Raw genomic sequence first — 14532 nt, 5'->3', positions numbered from 1 at the left:
CGTGTTTTGTGGACCTTGAACCTCCTTCAGTACTTTCAAGCTGGTTGTCTTGGCAATTGTTTGACTGATACCTTGTAGCACACACGCATGCTGCCAGTGCTGATAAAAGTGTCTTTAAGCATTGTTTTGTGTTCTTAAAATATGTGACAATTAAAGTTGTTAGGAACGCTTAGCATTTTAGGGAGGAAGGTTGCATGTTTTGTTTTTTTGGGTTCGATGCTGAATTGTAAAGAAGACATAAGTAAGGTCATCCCAGTGCCCTGGTGTGGCAGGATAAGCTATCTGACTTACTGGGAGCAACTGAGAATGGACAGTTGATGGCCTTAAGATCTGGAGCCCAGTGCAGAGAGAAGACCACTTGGCAGCGATGGGGGAGGAATATCTCTGGCTTGTGAAGTCTCAGGTATCTGTTGCATAGCATGTCACACTTGGTAGCAGCAGCAGTCCTGAAATGCCAAACAAGAATCCTGCATTTAACTGCATTTTACTTAATAAAGACAGGGACGCTTAACTCAGGGAACACAGCTGGTGTGAGCTGCTCTCCCTTCCTGGCACTCCTCCTTGCTTTTGAGGGAAGAGAGGGTGCACGGCCCAGCTTGGGCGGGGAGAGGACGCATCTCTCCAGATGCACTGGAGTTTGCTGAATGAACATGAATGTGGTTTTGCCATCAAGCTGAATGCAGATAGTGGCTGATCAGGAGATTTGGCATTGATGTGACTGGCAGCAAAGACAGTAAGAAATGTGGCTGAAATTTGGCAAGTGAGCTATGAGATACTTTCCTTGCTTGTAGCATTAACTGCAAAAGGAAGATGCCAGGGCAGTTTTTCTGAATTTACAATAGGTCTGGCTCTAGCAAGACAAGTTCCCATCGTTAAGATTTGATTGCCATCAAGTTACTGGTGTAAAAATGCCTCTTTTTTCCTAGCCTTTCCCAGGTTTCTGGTTGTTCTTGGCCAGCTGAGAAAGAACAGTCTTTCTCTCCTTCTGCCTACAGAGATGTCTTCCATATTTAAGCATCTGCTGTGGGTGCAACCCTGAACAGATTATTACTGGATAGAGAAGGAACATGTGTCCAAATATCAGGCTAGGAAATGCTAGAAATGATGTCGAATATATTTATTTTTTTCTTTCAGACTAGGGATTAATATGTGTTATCTGAAATTAAATTAATAAAGACAAGCCCAAGAATTGTTTTGCAAAGGTAACAGCGTTGGAAATAAATTATGTTGATGGTGTACCTTTTGGGTGGGCTTGTGAATAGTAACAGCTGAAACACAGAGAACAGCACCTTGCATGAAGATACACTATTTTTATTTTGGCTCTTGGGGCTTAGAGTCTTCTTGATCTGGTTTTGTTCTGCTGGACTTCAGAAGTATTATATTTAAAATAAAATATTTATATTTCTAATGGAATATGAAAACATTATTCTAGGCTTGGTTTCTAAGCACAGAAACTCAGTTTTCTTTGTGTTAGTGGCAAGTCAGGGGAAGGCAGTTTGGAGAAAGCAACTGTTGTGGTCTGGAATGCCATCTAGTACATGTCCAATAACAAACCCAAATGTTAATAGATATGACAGTTGATTTAAGCCTTCAGTGCACTGAGGCTGTATTTTTGCTGTACTCTCTGCTGGTTTTCATTTTACAAAAGATGCTGTAGTATGCATTTTAGAGGCACGTTGTCATCAGTCACAAGACTGTTCTGAGTTTCCCTAGGCAAAACTTCCCTTTCTCCCTTTCTGATGTATGGTGTGCTTTTTTAAAATTTTATTTTTATTTTTATTTTATTTTCTTGCAACTACTTGAATTCCCAGAGGCTCACCACAACACTGGCTCTCTAACAATAAATTACTTTTAGGTATTCAAAGTAGGCAAAAAAAAAAAAAAAAGCCAACCAAAACCACCTCAACTTGGTTAATCAAATCAAAATGCAGAACACATCACAAGTATTTTTTCTTCCTTCTTACCTTCTTATTTCCATCCTTCTGCCCTGTTCCATGCTCTGCTCATTTCTATACCTTGTGGGGAAATTATGCTTTTTCTGCCTTCTGTAAACAGTGTTTTATCTGTTTTCCCTCCAAGGTCTTCTGTTGCCCCTATATAAACAAAAAGGGGTTTGGATAATGGCAAGAGGAAGGCAAGTATCGTTTTGTGTGTTTTAGCAATGGAGTTAGCTCAGAGGTTGCATGAGGATATGGGGCTCTATTTCTAGCTCTGCCCTATCTCTGCCTGACCCAGATCCCACACTGTAACATGGATGTGTGCTTAGCTGCTATGGAGATGAGGGCCAGAGCCTGCTGCTGCCTGAGTGTGGATCCAGCAATACTTAGGGTTGCTTCTGTCCTGCACATATGCCAGGTTTGAGTCCAGTGCATGGCATGGGATCCGTCGGGGCTTTGCTCTTCTGTAGCATAGAAGTGACTGGTGTAGTACGTGGCTTGAGTACTGCTATAGAAGGCTTTGCTGAAGAATTAAGGATCACAGTGTTTTTGTGATTTTGTGAAAGCTAGGCTTACTTACCTACGTGTGAGTGTCAGTGACAACCTGCTGGTATTTTCATGTACCCCTTTGCAGGTAGAGGGTTGAATAGTACAATACCACTTTTTCTCAAGAACAGAGTTGCAAAATTGAATTCTTAGATGTTGAATATAATTTGTTTTGTTTTTCCTGTGCTAAGTCACTATTTGGGGAGGCTGCTCTTTGCGTTTTCCTTGCATAGAACTACAAGCATGCAGGGTGGGGGGGCAGGGCTGGAAGGGAGTAGGTTTCCTTTTACAGCTGTTCAAAAAAAGTTAATACCACTTCTACTGTAGGTGTGGCTTTACTTCAGAATTCAGACATCAGGACTGTGGCATGTTAGCATGAAATGACAGCTACGTTTGAATCAGCTTGAAAGCCGCTAGCTCTTCCTGCAGGTACCAGCTGGCATTCTGGTCCTGTTGCCTGACTCATTTCTGTAAGGAGACTTTTTGGTCTGAAATAATTCTTCAAAACTTAAACCAAAGCCAGGACCTAACCCCTCCCCACCCCCCTCCTTTCCACCCCTGCATCACTCAAAACAGGATTTCCGTAGTACCAAAACAAAAGCCCTGCTTAGTAACTGCTCAGATAATGAAATTGCTGGTCAGGTGAAACCCTCTCGTGAGTGTTTGCTGGTTTCCATAACTACTTCACAGCAGAAGGAAGAAGAAGGAGGAGGAATAAAGTTGAGCGAGGAGATCTAGGGCTATGAAGAAGCACAGAGCAAGGCTTCCCTGTTCATCAGGTTTGGAGGAAAAAATGTCTCTGATGGAGCAGTGTGTGTGTATGTATGTTTGTATATTCCTATATATGGGCACCATATAGGTGATATGTTTTTGTAAGACTTGAAGATACTCACCAGCAGTGTTTCTTACCTGAAGATAAGTTGTTTGGTTATTGGGATTCAGCATCAATACTTTCGTTTTGAGATCCTTGCTGCTGAGCTTTGGGGTTAAGTTTGGAGCTGTTATGCTGAGATTCCTGCCTGTAAGTGAATTTTTATTGCTCTGCTTTTTTAAATTATGCTGGGAAATATATATGTAAGGTTTTTTGTTTGTTTGTTTTTTCTTCCTGTAGAGTAATTTAAGAAAAATGGGCTACTTGAGGATTTATGTAGTATGCAGGCAATTCCCTCTCTCTGAAGCTGTGTAAGTAGGTAGTCAGGGTATGTGGGAGTAGCTTCGTAGCTTGATCTCACCCTTCTTTTCATAATAGTAATTTGCTTGGGCTGGCGCTGTGTCCAGGGACAGTGTTTTCCATCTGGGACTGACCTTGGAAACCTCAGAGCTCTGTGAAGCTCATGTACCCTTCTGTGCCTTCATTTTATATTTACAGGTATCTTCTATCGGCAAATATTTGTATTTAAAGCACAAAGCCAATTTTATTGTAACATTCTAAAATGCCAAAAGTCTCTTGCTTGTCGGTATTGTAGCTTCATGCAGGGAGCACGCTCTGGTTTGGAGGCAAGGACATCTCAGAAAGAGGGAGACATTCAGCGCATTGTTTGAGAGCTCTTCTTAGTGATATCCAGTGCATAATTTGTGGCAGACATAAATTTTTCTTTGCAGATCGGCATTCAGAGGCACTTAGCAGGTACAGGACATCCAATTATGGAGGTGTGGGAGCGCTGTTGTCAGTGGTGACAAAATTCCTGTAGAGAGGTGACTGCAGACATGACTCACATCCTACTGTTACGAACAGTTTGTGTTGTGCTGTGAAGCTGCAGGATGAGAGCTCCCAACTTTCATCTGGATTATTTGGTGTCTGTGTAACTTCTGCTTGCTGGTGTTTTTTTGGAATTCACCTATGTATTGCTTTCTAAAGCATTAAAACTTCAGTCATTACAGCACTTTATTTTCTCCTGCTTGCTTGCGTGCATACATCATCAATGTGTATCTCAGTATTATTTTTCAACAGAGAACATTTCATTATTTTGTCTTCACATAGTGCTTGTTTATCCCCAGACATAGCTTGTTTTAACAATGTTTTTTGCTAAAGGCTTTATCATTTCAACTTTTCAGAGATGCTTAGGGATGATATACAGTTTTGCAACTAAAATGCACCTACTGCATGTGAAATGATTTGAAAATATTGGCTCCTTGGAGCTAGTTGCAGTTTCTGAAATGGCTTGTTATTTCACTGATTTCTATAGTGACTGTTGCCTTGGCAGCAAAGGTCCTCACTTAGAGAATAAAAGCACTGTGCAAACATGAGGAAGGCATGATTTCATTTGGGAAGACTGATCTAGCTTCACCTTTTCCAACACCATCCATCCCTCCCTTCCTGTAAATACTGCTATTTCCTTTTCCCTACCTACTTTTACCCAGAGCTTTCTTCATTTGGGTTTCAGAGGACTTCAGAGAACAACTGTTGGTCTTTTTCTGCTGTTTTCATCTCATCGGTGTTAACGATGAGAAATATTTTTTTTTTTTTGTGCTGCCAATTTAGAGGTAATAGAGAGCAAGCCAGCTTTAGGAAGGAGATGACTGCTCTCTGGACCGTGCAGCCATCCCCCACAAAGTCTGCCTTCCCAGGGATGTCCGTCACTCACTCAGCAGTCAACTGGCAGGCTTTGAAACTAAAATTGAAATTGTGACACCCAACGTGAGTGCTTAGTTATTCTCCAACCAGACCTAGAGGCAGAAAATTGCAGGTTCTTCTGCACCTTGGCCACCAGGTCAAGTATAGAGGTATAGTCAGCTGCTGATTCAGTTGCAGGAAGACCCTGTTCTTTAATCAAAGAGATGGGTGCTTACCAGTTGAACTTCCAGTTCAATTCTAATGCTCAACTGTATCTCCTAAAAACCATGCAAAAGATAAGGGATCTTATTCTGTGAGGTTTCCCAGGCCTCTCTCAAATACTTGTACAACCTGGCATAGCCATGGCTATGGTATTGCAACCTCTGTGTAGCCAGGTTGAAGTGGTGGGGGGAGATACTTCACTTGCAGTGCTGCCAGTTGTGAAATTGGAAAAGGATCTGAAGGTTTTGAGTTAGGACTTCAGTATTCACTGGGAATATGGAGAAAAAGTTGTGTAAACATGAGAAGGTGGGGACTAGAGACCTTGCTCAAGTTACTTCATCTTGCTCAGTCTTGTGATGAGTGTTTTGAGGAGACTGGTTTTGTTCCGTGTCATTATTGTTACAATAATTTATTTATAATTTGCTATCAGGTACAGGCTCCTTATCGAAGCAGATCTGCTCCAGATGCAAGGAACATTTTAGTTGCGTGGCCTGAGCTCACGGCCCATGTCAGAGCTGGGAAGGCGTGGGTGTGTGCCGGTCATCTTGCATGCCTGAGCCCTTTGACGTGGCCCTGCAGGGCCGATGCCCATCTGCACCTTCTGTGGACAGGAAAAACATTATGTGGAAGCAGTGGGGATAGCAAGGGCTGTTAGTCTCCTGAACTGCTTCTGCAAACATCATCTGATCGAGCTTTCAGAAATGCTTGATTGAAATAGGGAGGTATTTTTGATGTGACAAGCTGGGAATTGTTGTTAAAGAAGCTTTTTTTCTTCCTCCTCCTCTGTTAGACAAGCTATGAAATGAAGGCTTGAATAATAAACATTGATTAGAACTTTTAGCTGTTCTTCCTTGTTTTAACTTTCAAAACAAGTCAGGGTCTGCGTCGTCAGCACAGTATTTTCTTTCCTCTCAGCCTTTCTCCCATGAGTATCAATTACTCCAACTTCACGGAAGGTGCTCAGTAGTGATTTACTCACCCATGATGTGACAGCAGCAGGCTGGGATCGCACCCAGTGGGTGCTGAACTTGTGCTCCCAGAACTATCATCTGTGAGGTCTGATGATTTCTGCTCCTTCACTCCTTGTGCAGCCCGATGCTGTCAGTGTCTGTCTGCAGAGGGTGAGACCCGGATTTCTAACAGGGATGAAAGTGTATGTCTGTGTGTATATGAGATAGGATCCTTCATTTTTACAGCCAATGAAGTCTCTTAGGAAAAATGCTTTTACACTCTATGACACAAATAAAGGATTTGAGCAATCTTTATTCTTCTGCATGGTATCTTAAAGGCTCACTGATGGTGAGCTTACAGAATGAAGTATATACAGGTTTCTGAATTGATTGTATGGTGTTTTTTTTTTTTTTTTTTTTTTTTTTTTGTTGTTTTTTAAATAAAAAATAAAAAGAAAATATTGCAAAGTCCCATAGTTTTACTGCAAGGCTCACACATTTACACATTTTCCTATTTCTCATAAAGCTGCCAGGCCAGGTATCATAGGAGCATATTATGTTTTTTCTTCTAGTATCAGGGCAGCATTTGCAGCTGGCAACAGATTTTAATTTGTAGACTCCATGTAGAAATCATCTTAAAATCTACTGGTTCTGCCCAGGTGAGAAGAGATGAATGTATAATAAGTAATGAGATGTAATTTGAAGGTTGGCTGCATTTTCTTGAGCAATGATAAATACAGTTCTTTTGCATTGTAATCATCATGTGAGGGATCCTTTAGCAAGCAGGAGGCTTGCAATGTGTTGACAAGGGCTGGACAGAAAGGCCATGTGTAAGGATGATAATAGTTCAAGATGCTCTTTCCTTCTTTGCAGCTTTCTGAGTGTTTGGGAAACTAGATTGCAGTCCTGCCAGCTTTCAAAATTAATAAGCCTTAATAATTGCCCCACCTTGTGGTGTGTGCAGTGTGCTTCAACAACCCCAAATCCATGCTGAATTTGTAAAGCAAAACTTGCAGAGGCAGTTGATGTAGCTGTTCGGTGGCACAGGGAAATGACATCCTGCTGCAGAACAGAGTCAAAGTGTTATAACTGGATTCAAACACGAGTAACTTAGGCTCTTACTGCCATGTCAAGAGTGTCACATAAATGATGCACCCCTCAAAAACAGCAAGCACCTGGACTGCTATAGAAAAGTGTGTCAGTATGAGCTGTGAGTTTGATGCTAAACATTTTCTGGTGCTGCATTCATGGATTTCAGCCAGGTTATCAGCCCCAGGACACATGTAAAAGCATACATGCATTTTATGAAAGTGACATGCTCTCTGTACAGACACAGATTTCCTGTGAATTACTGGTACATCACCTGAGACAGAAATATCATGGACATCAAAAAGGTAATAGTGGCAGGGAGTAAGGGTATGGGTTCATGCTTGAGCTTTGTGCTGCAGCTGATACTGGATCCAGGGTTTTGTGTGCCCCGCAATAATGCGAGTACATCGAGTACATCGCAGACTGGTGCAATGGAGAGCTGAGCTACTCCTTTTGGTGAAAGCCTTGTCAGAGTTGGTAATGTGGGTTAACATGCATAGTTCAATCAATCCTGGTTTTCCATGTTCAGAGCTCTGTAACTAAACACCTATTTGCTAAATACAACTTGAATAATGAAGTGATCTGTGTCTAAAGGCCTTTCTCAGTACCATCCCACTGTAAAATGAAAGAAGGAAAATAGAGCTGTATCCTTTCTTCCTGTGTTTTAAAATAACATGGTATTCACAATGGAGAATATTTATCTTCATCCCTGTTTGTTTCATGTATTTCATGTGCATGCCTGGCATGAGCACTAAGTTAGAGGTGGTGTACCCAAAGTGTTATGAGCCCTTTGTCCAAAGCTTTTTCTTCTATTAATCACCAGACCTAGGTGATTCCACAGAGAAGGTTAAAAAATATATACATGTATGTTATGTTTCTTGCTCAATTTAGACGAGTAGGTCAAAAAAAATGTTTACATGCTGCATAGTCAAGTTTTGCAAAGGAACATAGGTCTGTATCTGTTTTGCACCTTTTATATTCAAATCTTGCCAGTATTATAGATTATTTTGTTTTCCCTGAGTGGAAGCACTGTTCCATGTGACAAAACACAAACATACTTCGGTAGTTTATAAGAAGCTAAAAATACTCTTCAAGCTGATAAAGGCATGATATGACTTCTGGAAACACAAAGCAGCTTTTTCCTGTGCCGTTACTTTCTTTAGGTCACTTGGTGTTTATGATACCATGGTCTTCTGCAGGAGAGACTCCGATAAAATGGGAGTAAAATCAAATAGTTGGGAAGGAAGCCTGGCAGGCTTGTCAGTGGGATGGCAAGCTGGTGATAGGAGTACTCAATGTTTTTTTCTCTGCTCTGGAGGGGACTGTGTTTTGTATAAGTATTTCACTTCTGGGTATTTGTTGTTGGTATACCCTGCTGCGTCATTGTTGCATCGTGCTGAAGATTTTGCTGCCCATGTCGTAGAAATGCAGTAAGAGATTCTAGCAAGTAACATCTATTTTACTGTAAATTTTGTAATTGAACAGCTTTTCCAAGCTTCTTCTAATTTTTCCTAATTAACTGGATGCAGAAGGTTTTTACAGTTCCTTTTTTTCTAACACCTCCTCCTCCCCCCCTCCTGCAGTTTCACTTTCATTTCTCATAGAGTCGTAGAGCTCGGGATGGGAGGAATCTCAGAGACCTCTGGTTCCAAGCCCCTGCCATAGACAGAAACACCACCAACTAGATCAGGTTGCTAAGGGCCTTGTTCAACCTGGCCTTAAACACCTCCAGGGATGGGGCATCCACAACCTCTCCGGGCAACCTGTGGCAATGCCTCACCACCCTCTTGAGTGAAGAATTTCCTCCTAGCATCTAATCTAAATCTCCCCTCCCACAGGTGCCCCTCTGGGCTGCAAACATGCACTGCTGGCTAATGTCGAGCTTTTTGTCCACTAAAACTCCCAACTCTTTCTCTACAGGGCTGCTCTCAGTGAGTTCTTCTCCCAGTCTGTAGTCGTGTCAGGGATTGCCTCAACCCAGGTGCAGCACCCTGCACTTGTTGAACCTCATTCAGTTCACATGGGCCTACTTGTCAAGCTTTTCATCCACTTTTTTCTATTATTTAATATGTAGCTTACTGCAGACATCTGACTTCTAGCAGTGTACCATGGAAACCATAACATTTACCTTGAAGAGCTGCTAAACATCTGCTCTGCAAACTTAAATGCTTCGGTTTATTTTCAGCACAGCCTGTTTGGGCATTGATTTTCCTTCTGATACTTTTTCAGACCATATAGCTTTGTTTTATATACATTATTTTTTGTTGCTGACTTGTAGTAAAGCATTTGGTGTGGTATGCTAGACTTTTTTTTTCCTTGCAGAACAGAAGCCAGGCATATCATTCAGTAACTAGGCGCAGTGCGTTTGATAAGATACCACTGGGTGGTGGGGGAAAAGAACATTTGTGACATGACCATTTGGTCTGTAAATCCTTAAATCTGTTAGTATTACAATTTTAAGAGAGGGTTGGGTACTGGTTATGGACCAGAACTGAACAGTAATAGAAAACTTCACAAATATGGAAAAAAAAGGAGTCCTTCCCACAGTGGCAAAGCAGTGTTTTTAATAAAAAATTGGTAATGCTCTTGAGTAGCCTGTAGCAAGCTCAGAAGGGACAGGGTGTATACAAGTGGTAGCACTCAATTTGATTAATCTTTTCCAGGCCTGCGTCTGGTTATTTTGCAGAAATTTTGTCTTTGAACATGAAATGCAAACTTTTGTCAAATACTCTCTTATTTGCATTTTTCCCCCTTCCTCCCCAGGAAGAAGAATGCCAACACGAATATGAAGTGAACCATTTCCTGCACTTTTCATGGTGCCTGGGTGCTCACATCAGATGGTTAGAGACAGAGACTTGTCTCTTGCCAAACTGCTTCCTCAGACACGATGAAGCCAAGGAAGAGCTTTCTGATGTACTGGAGTCACAGTGACTGCTGCCCAATTTAAAATCAATGTGAGACTGCGCTCCAGCTGCCTGACGAGATGAAAGAAGTGCTGTTGTGGTCGCCCGAAGAGGTGACAAATTGGCTAACAGAAAATGCTGTGCCGGAGTATTGTGAGCCGTTGAAGAGCTTCACTGGGCAGGATTTGATCAACCTGACAGAGGAGGATTTCAAGAAGACACCTCTCTCCCGGGTGTCTTCCGACAGTGGACAGCGGCTATTGCACATGATTGAGACCTTAAAAATGGCTCATCACATCGAGGCTCACAAAAATGGGCACATCAATGGGCACATCCATGTCAGCATGAGCAACACCACACATGAAAACGGCTTTAGTAGTAAAATGAAGCTGAATGGGGTGCCAAATGGGTATAAGAAGGAGATGATAAAGATCCCCATGCCAGAGCCAGAGCGCTCACAGTATCCCATGGAATGGGGGAAGACTTTCCTGGCTTTTATTTATGCACTTTTTTGTTTCATCTTTACCACAGTGACTATCTCAGTTGTTCATGAAAGAGTGCCTCCCAAGGAGGTGCAGCCTCCCTTACCAGATGCATTTTTTGATCGTTTTGATCGGGTGCAATGGGCCTTTTCTATTTGTGAAATTAATGGCATGATCCTTGTAGGACTGTGGTTTGTTCAGTGGCTGCTGTTAAAATACAAGTAAGTAAAACCTTCAGAAACGAAGTGCTTGTGTACATACTCGTGACAGCTTTTGGAGGTCTGACACTGGTTTACATCCGAGTAAAATGAAGTTTTTTGTGATATTGCTGACTTTGGTATTCCAGACTGAAATAGATGCCATGCCATGGGCTCTGCAGTTTGTATGGGCTTATTGTACTAAACTGGGGAGTTCAGTCCAACTGCCACATCAGAAACGAAGGAACAGCACTGGTCTTGCTTGCCTGCAGAGTTAACTTGAGCCCTTTTCACATGTGAGAAACCTTAAATTGTATATAATGATGTTCTTAACTCAGTTAACTGTTCTGCTTAAATAAGAATGAGGACAACTCATGCTGACATAACTCATCAGCTGTGAACTGATTGAGGATGGATTTAGTCTTACTGTAGTTTGCCTGATGTGAAGATCCTACCCTAAGTTTACAGTACTCTTGGACAAAAACAGCAGGCAGTGGTTTAATCTGTGCGCCTAAGCAGTGTTGCATAAAAAGTTTTGAAGTACATTTTCTGCTTGACATTAGGTGGGACAGGTAACATCAAGAACAGAGTATGCTGAAAGCTAATCATAAAGTACACAAAAGTGTAGATACACAATGAATTTACGAGGTTATCTGGGTGCATGCTCATACCTGGTCAGAATTGCAATGGTAAATTTGCCTGCCAATGCAAGGCACTTACCTTTTTATTCTCTACAGAGTGGATGTGCATGCTGCTGCTTAATTTGGTATTTTTAAAGTGCCGTAAATCCGCACCTTGGGCTGCCTTACCATGAGTGGTCTGGTATAAATCCTTGTGCTGCTATGACTGTGAAGTGTTCAAAGTCAAGTGGCTTGAAGCAGTATGAAGTGGCAAGCCACTTCTGCTTTCAAAAACAAGACACAAGCATGCCCCAGTGCCTTAACCCAAAGGTCTCTTTTCTCCTCTGCTAATGCAGGATCTCTTTCTTTACCTGTTCCCTGACTGTTTAATGTGGCTCCTATATTTGAAAAAACAATAATTGGAAGGCATATAACTTGGGCATCACCATGTTCAGTACAAGATCCCTTGGTTTACAGGACTTTGTAATGACCGTAGAATTTTAGATTGCCCTTTTTCAAAAAAGTAAAGCCAGATGCTACTACTGACTCTTGTAATGGAGAAAAACTTTAAAACTTAAATGTGATCAGGTTGTTTACCAGCTTGCTAAGGTTACAGTCTGAAAGGAGAGAATTGCTAAGCTAGGGCAGATACCTTTATCCAATATAGTTGCAGGTTTCCATAGCTAAATGCTTAATTAATCCATGAGACACTGTGAACTTCTCATTCTGGTGAGCTAATCCAGATACTGTTGAGACACAGCTTTTGCTTTGTGTCTTTTCACTGATGCACTGTGTATGAGCATTTCCTATCAAAAAAAAAAAAGCCTTACTTTATGAAATACAAAGGTCATTAATATATGGAGCAAGCAATGGAAATATAAATTGTGTTTTTCTTTCCCTATCTGTTGCTTTATACTAGTTAATGTATTTTCTCAGCTGAAATTTCAAAACTTTTTTTTTTTTTTTACAGATGTGGTATTCCTTAAAGGAAAGTTTCTAAAATGGTTATTTTAGTCCATTTATTTTTTATTATAGAAACTGTGAAAACTGTGAAACTGCTTTTTTTTTTTTTTTTTTTTTTTTTTTTACATGCACACATTTATAGGAGGAAGACTCTACCCTGGTGTGTTCTCTTGTTCTATTTATGGCTTTATCAGCTTCTGTATCAGATCCTACGTCAGTAGCTGCAGTGCTGAGCTCTCCTTCATGCTCTGGTCCAGTTGCCTGCGATGAAGAGGGGAGCCGTAGACTTGGCGTCCCTGAGCATAAAGTGTTCAAAACCAAGGGGAGTATCCAGAGAAGGCCATGGGGAAGTGCTCTCAAAAATGGAGTGTCAGGTTAATCAGGCGGTACAAGGGATCAAACACACAATGATGAATTAAGAACAGCAGAATCCATAAGGTCCTTGGAGATTTCAAAGCAGTGGGGGATGGGTTGACTTGATAACAAAGTATTATGGCATCATTGATAGGTATGGAGGGTTTTCCCTCCATTTGCTTTGATGTATTCACTCATTCTTCCTCTAGTGTAAAGGGAAGTTGGAGTCACAGAGCTTTCCATTTTCATTATCAGTCCTGGACTGTGCCAGTCAGTATGTCTTCTGGTCACACATTGCTTTGGGGGCCTTTCTTCTTGTAAAGGAGTGGAGCTATTCAGGTCTGCGATCTGTCAGTAAGCAGCAGAAGGAAAAAACAGGAGAGGTGCTCATGGGAACAGGACAGTGACACAGCTTTCTCCTGAGGACCTTGCTCTTGTGTCTTTGGTTGGCAAGCCACAAAATGCTCTAAAAGAGCTGAATCACTTTTGTGGTGTGGGTTGTCACCTTCCCTTGGAACTTAATTCAAGAACAAAGGGAGGACATTAAGCCAGATGGACCTTCTTTGATTTTCTGGCCTCCAGTGGTGTCAGGGAGGGCGGTTGCCACAACCCGTTCGAGACCTGAAGATGAGATGTGAAGCCAGGTGGTTGCTCAGATGAGAGCACTACCATTTGCGGCCCTCTGTGAGGGAAAGTTCAGAATTGCTGATGAACCAGAAGCATTATTGTCCATGAGCTGAATTGCAGCCAGGGGCTGGGTTGGACCTTTAACCAAAGGAGGTGGTTTCCTTGTTGCAGGCTTTTCCTGAAACACTTGTCTTTGTCAAGCAGTGAAACTCCTATTGCTTGTCATATTGCACCCATATGTGATGCAAGGATCCATGCAGAGCACTGTCCATGGCCTTTATGGCAGGGGTATTTGGCTGGTTTCACCAGAAATCAGGAGCAGGCTGGATGCTTGGCTGGGGACCCCGGGCTGCCTGAGCCTTTTTCCATGGACACAGCAGGGAGCATGAGGAGCCCAGGCAAGTTGCCTGTCTGCAAGCACTGCCAAGGTCCTAACTTCTCTGGGAAGCATTCCCAGATGGTTCAGGAGAAGCACAGCGATGGTGTTTGGCAGTGTTTGACATCTGATTCATCCTGCATGCTCACAGCATTGAAAAAGCTGCATACTCGCTACCCACATGAGGGAGGTGGAGTCTGGCCAGGAGGAACTTTATTACAACTATCCAGTAATAAGCCTAGAGAGTGCACTTGTTAGCTGGCCCACACACGAGCAAAATCGTGTTGAGAAGGAAAAACATGAGCTCTTTTAGATTTTATTTTATTTTTTTAAATTACAATACAAAGCACTTTGATGCAGACTTTCCTAAGCTAAAGTACATGATTCAACTTTAAACCAGGTACTTTCATGGGTAATGTTAATTAAAAGCATTAATTACTCAGTAAAACTGCTGCTTCTTTGGTCTCTTGAATGCAGTGCTGCTCAATCTTTACTCCCCAACCTCTCCTTTTGTCTTCATAGGGGGGTATAAAGAAAAGCAAGCTCCTGTATTGCTACAAAAGCCAGGCACCCATGTGAGGTCTTTAATAGATCACCCTTCCAAGAGAAAAACTGTGCACCTAAACCACAAGGGAAAACCACTGCCCCAGGGGCCATGGTGCCTTCAACTCAAGGTCTTTTCCAACGTAGATAATTCTGGGATTTTGTGATT

At 41.9% G+C, this 14532-nt stretch overlaps 1 protein-coding gene across 24 annotated transcripts in view; it reads left to right on the top strand.

The window, feature by feature from the left end:
- SGMS1 (sphingomyelin synthase 1) overlaps positions 1 to 14532 on the top strand; it is an 89135-nt gene that overhangs the window by 63057 nt on the left and 11546 nt on the right. For 22 of the 24 annotated variants that reach the window (XM_084525187.1, XM_084525186.1, XM_084525178.1 and 19 more), the window contains one exon: positions 10062 to 10904. In XM_084525187.1, the coding sequence (XP_084381313.1) occupies positions 10282 to 10904 (623 nt within the window). In that variant the 5' untranslated portion in view covers positions 10062 to 10281. Of the gene's footprint in view, positions 1 to 3129; positions 3302 to 10061; positions 10905 to 14532 lie in introns of those variants that run through there. The other 2 variants (XM_084525184.1, XM_084525181.1) reach the window with 2 other exon arrangements.

The sequence above is a fragment of the Aythya ferina genome (genome assembly GCF_964211825.1).
Source record: "Aythya ferina genome assembly, chromosome: 7".
NCBI classification, from domain to species: domain Eukaryota; kingdom Metazoa; phylum Chordata; class Aves; order Anseriformes; family Anatidae; genus Aythya; species Aythya ferina.
Note: the sequence above shows the minus strand (reverse complement) of the source record. Positions and strands in the feature narration are given on the sequence as shown.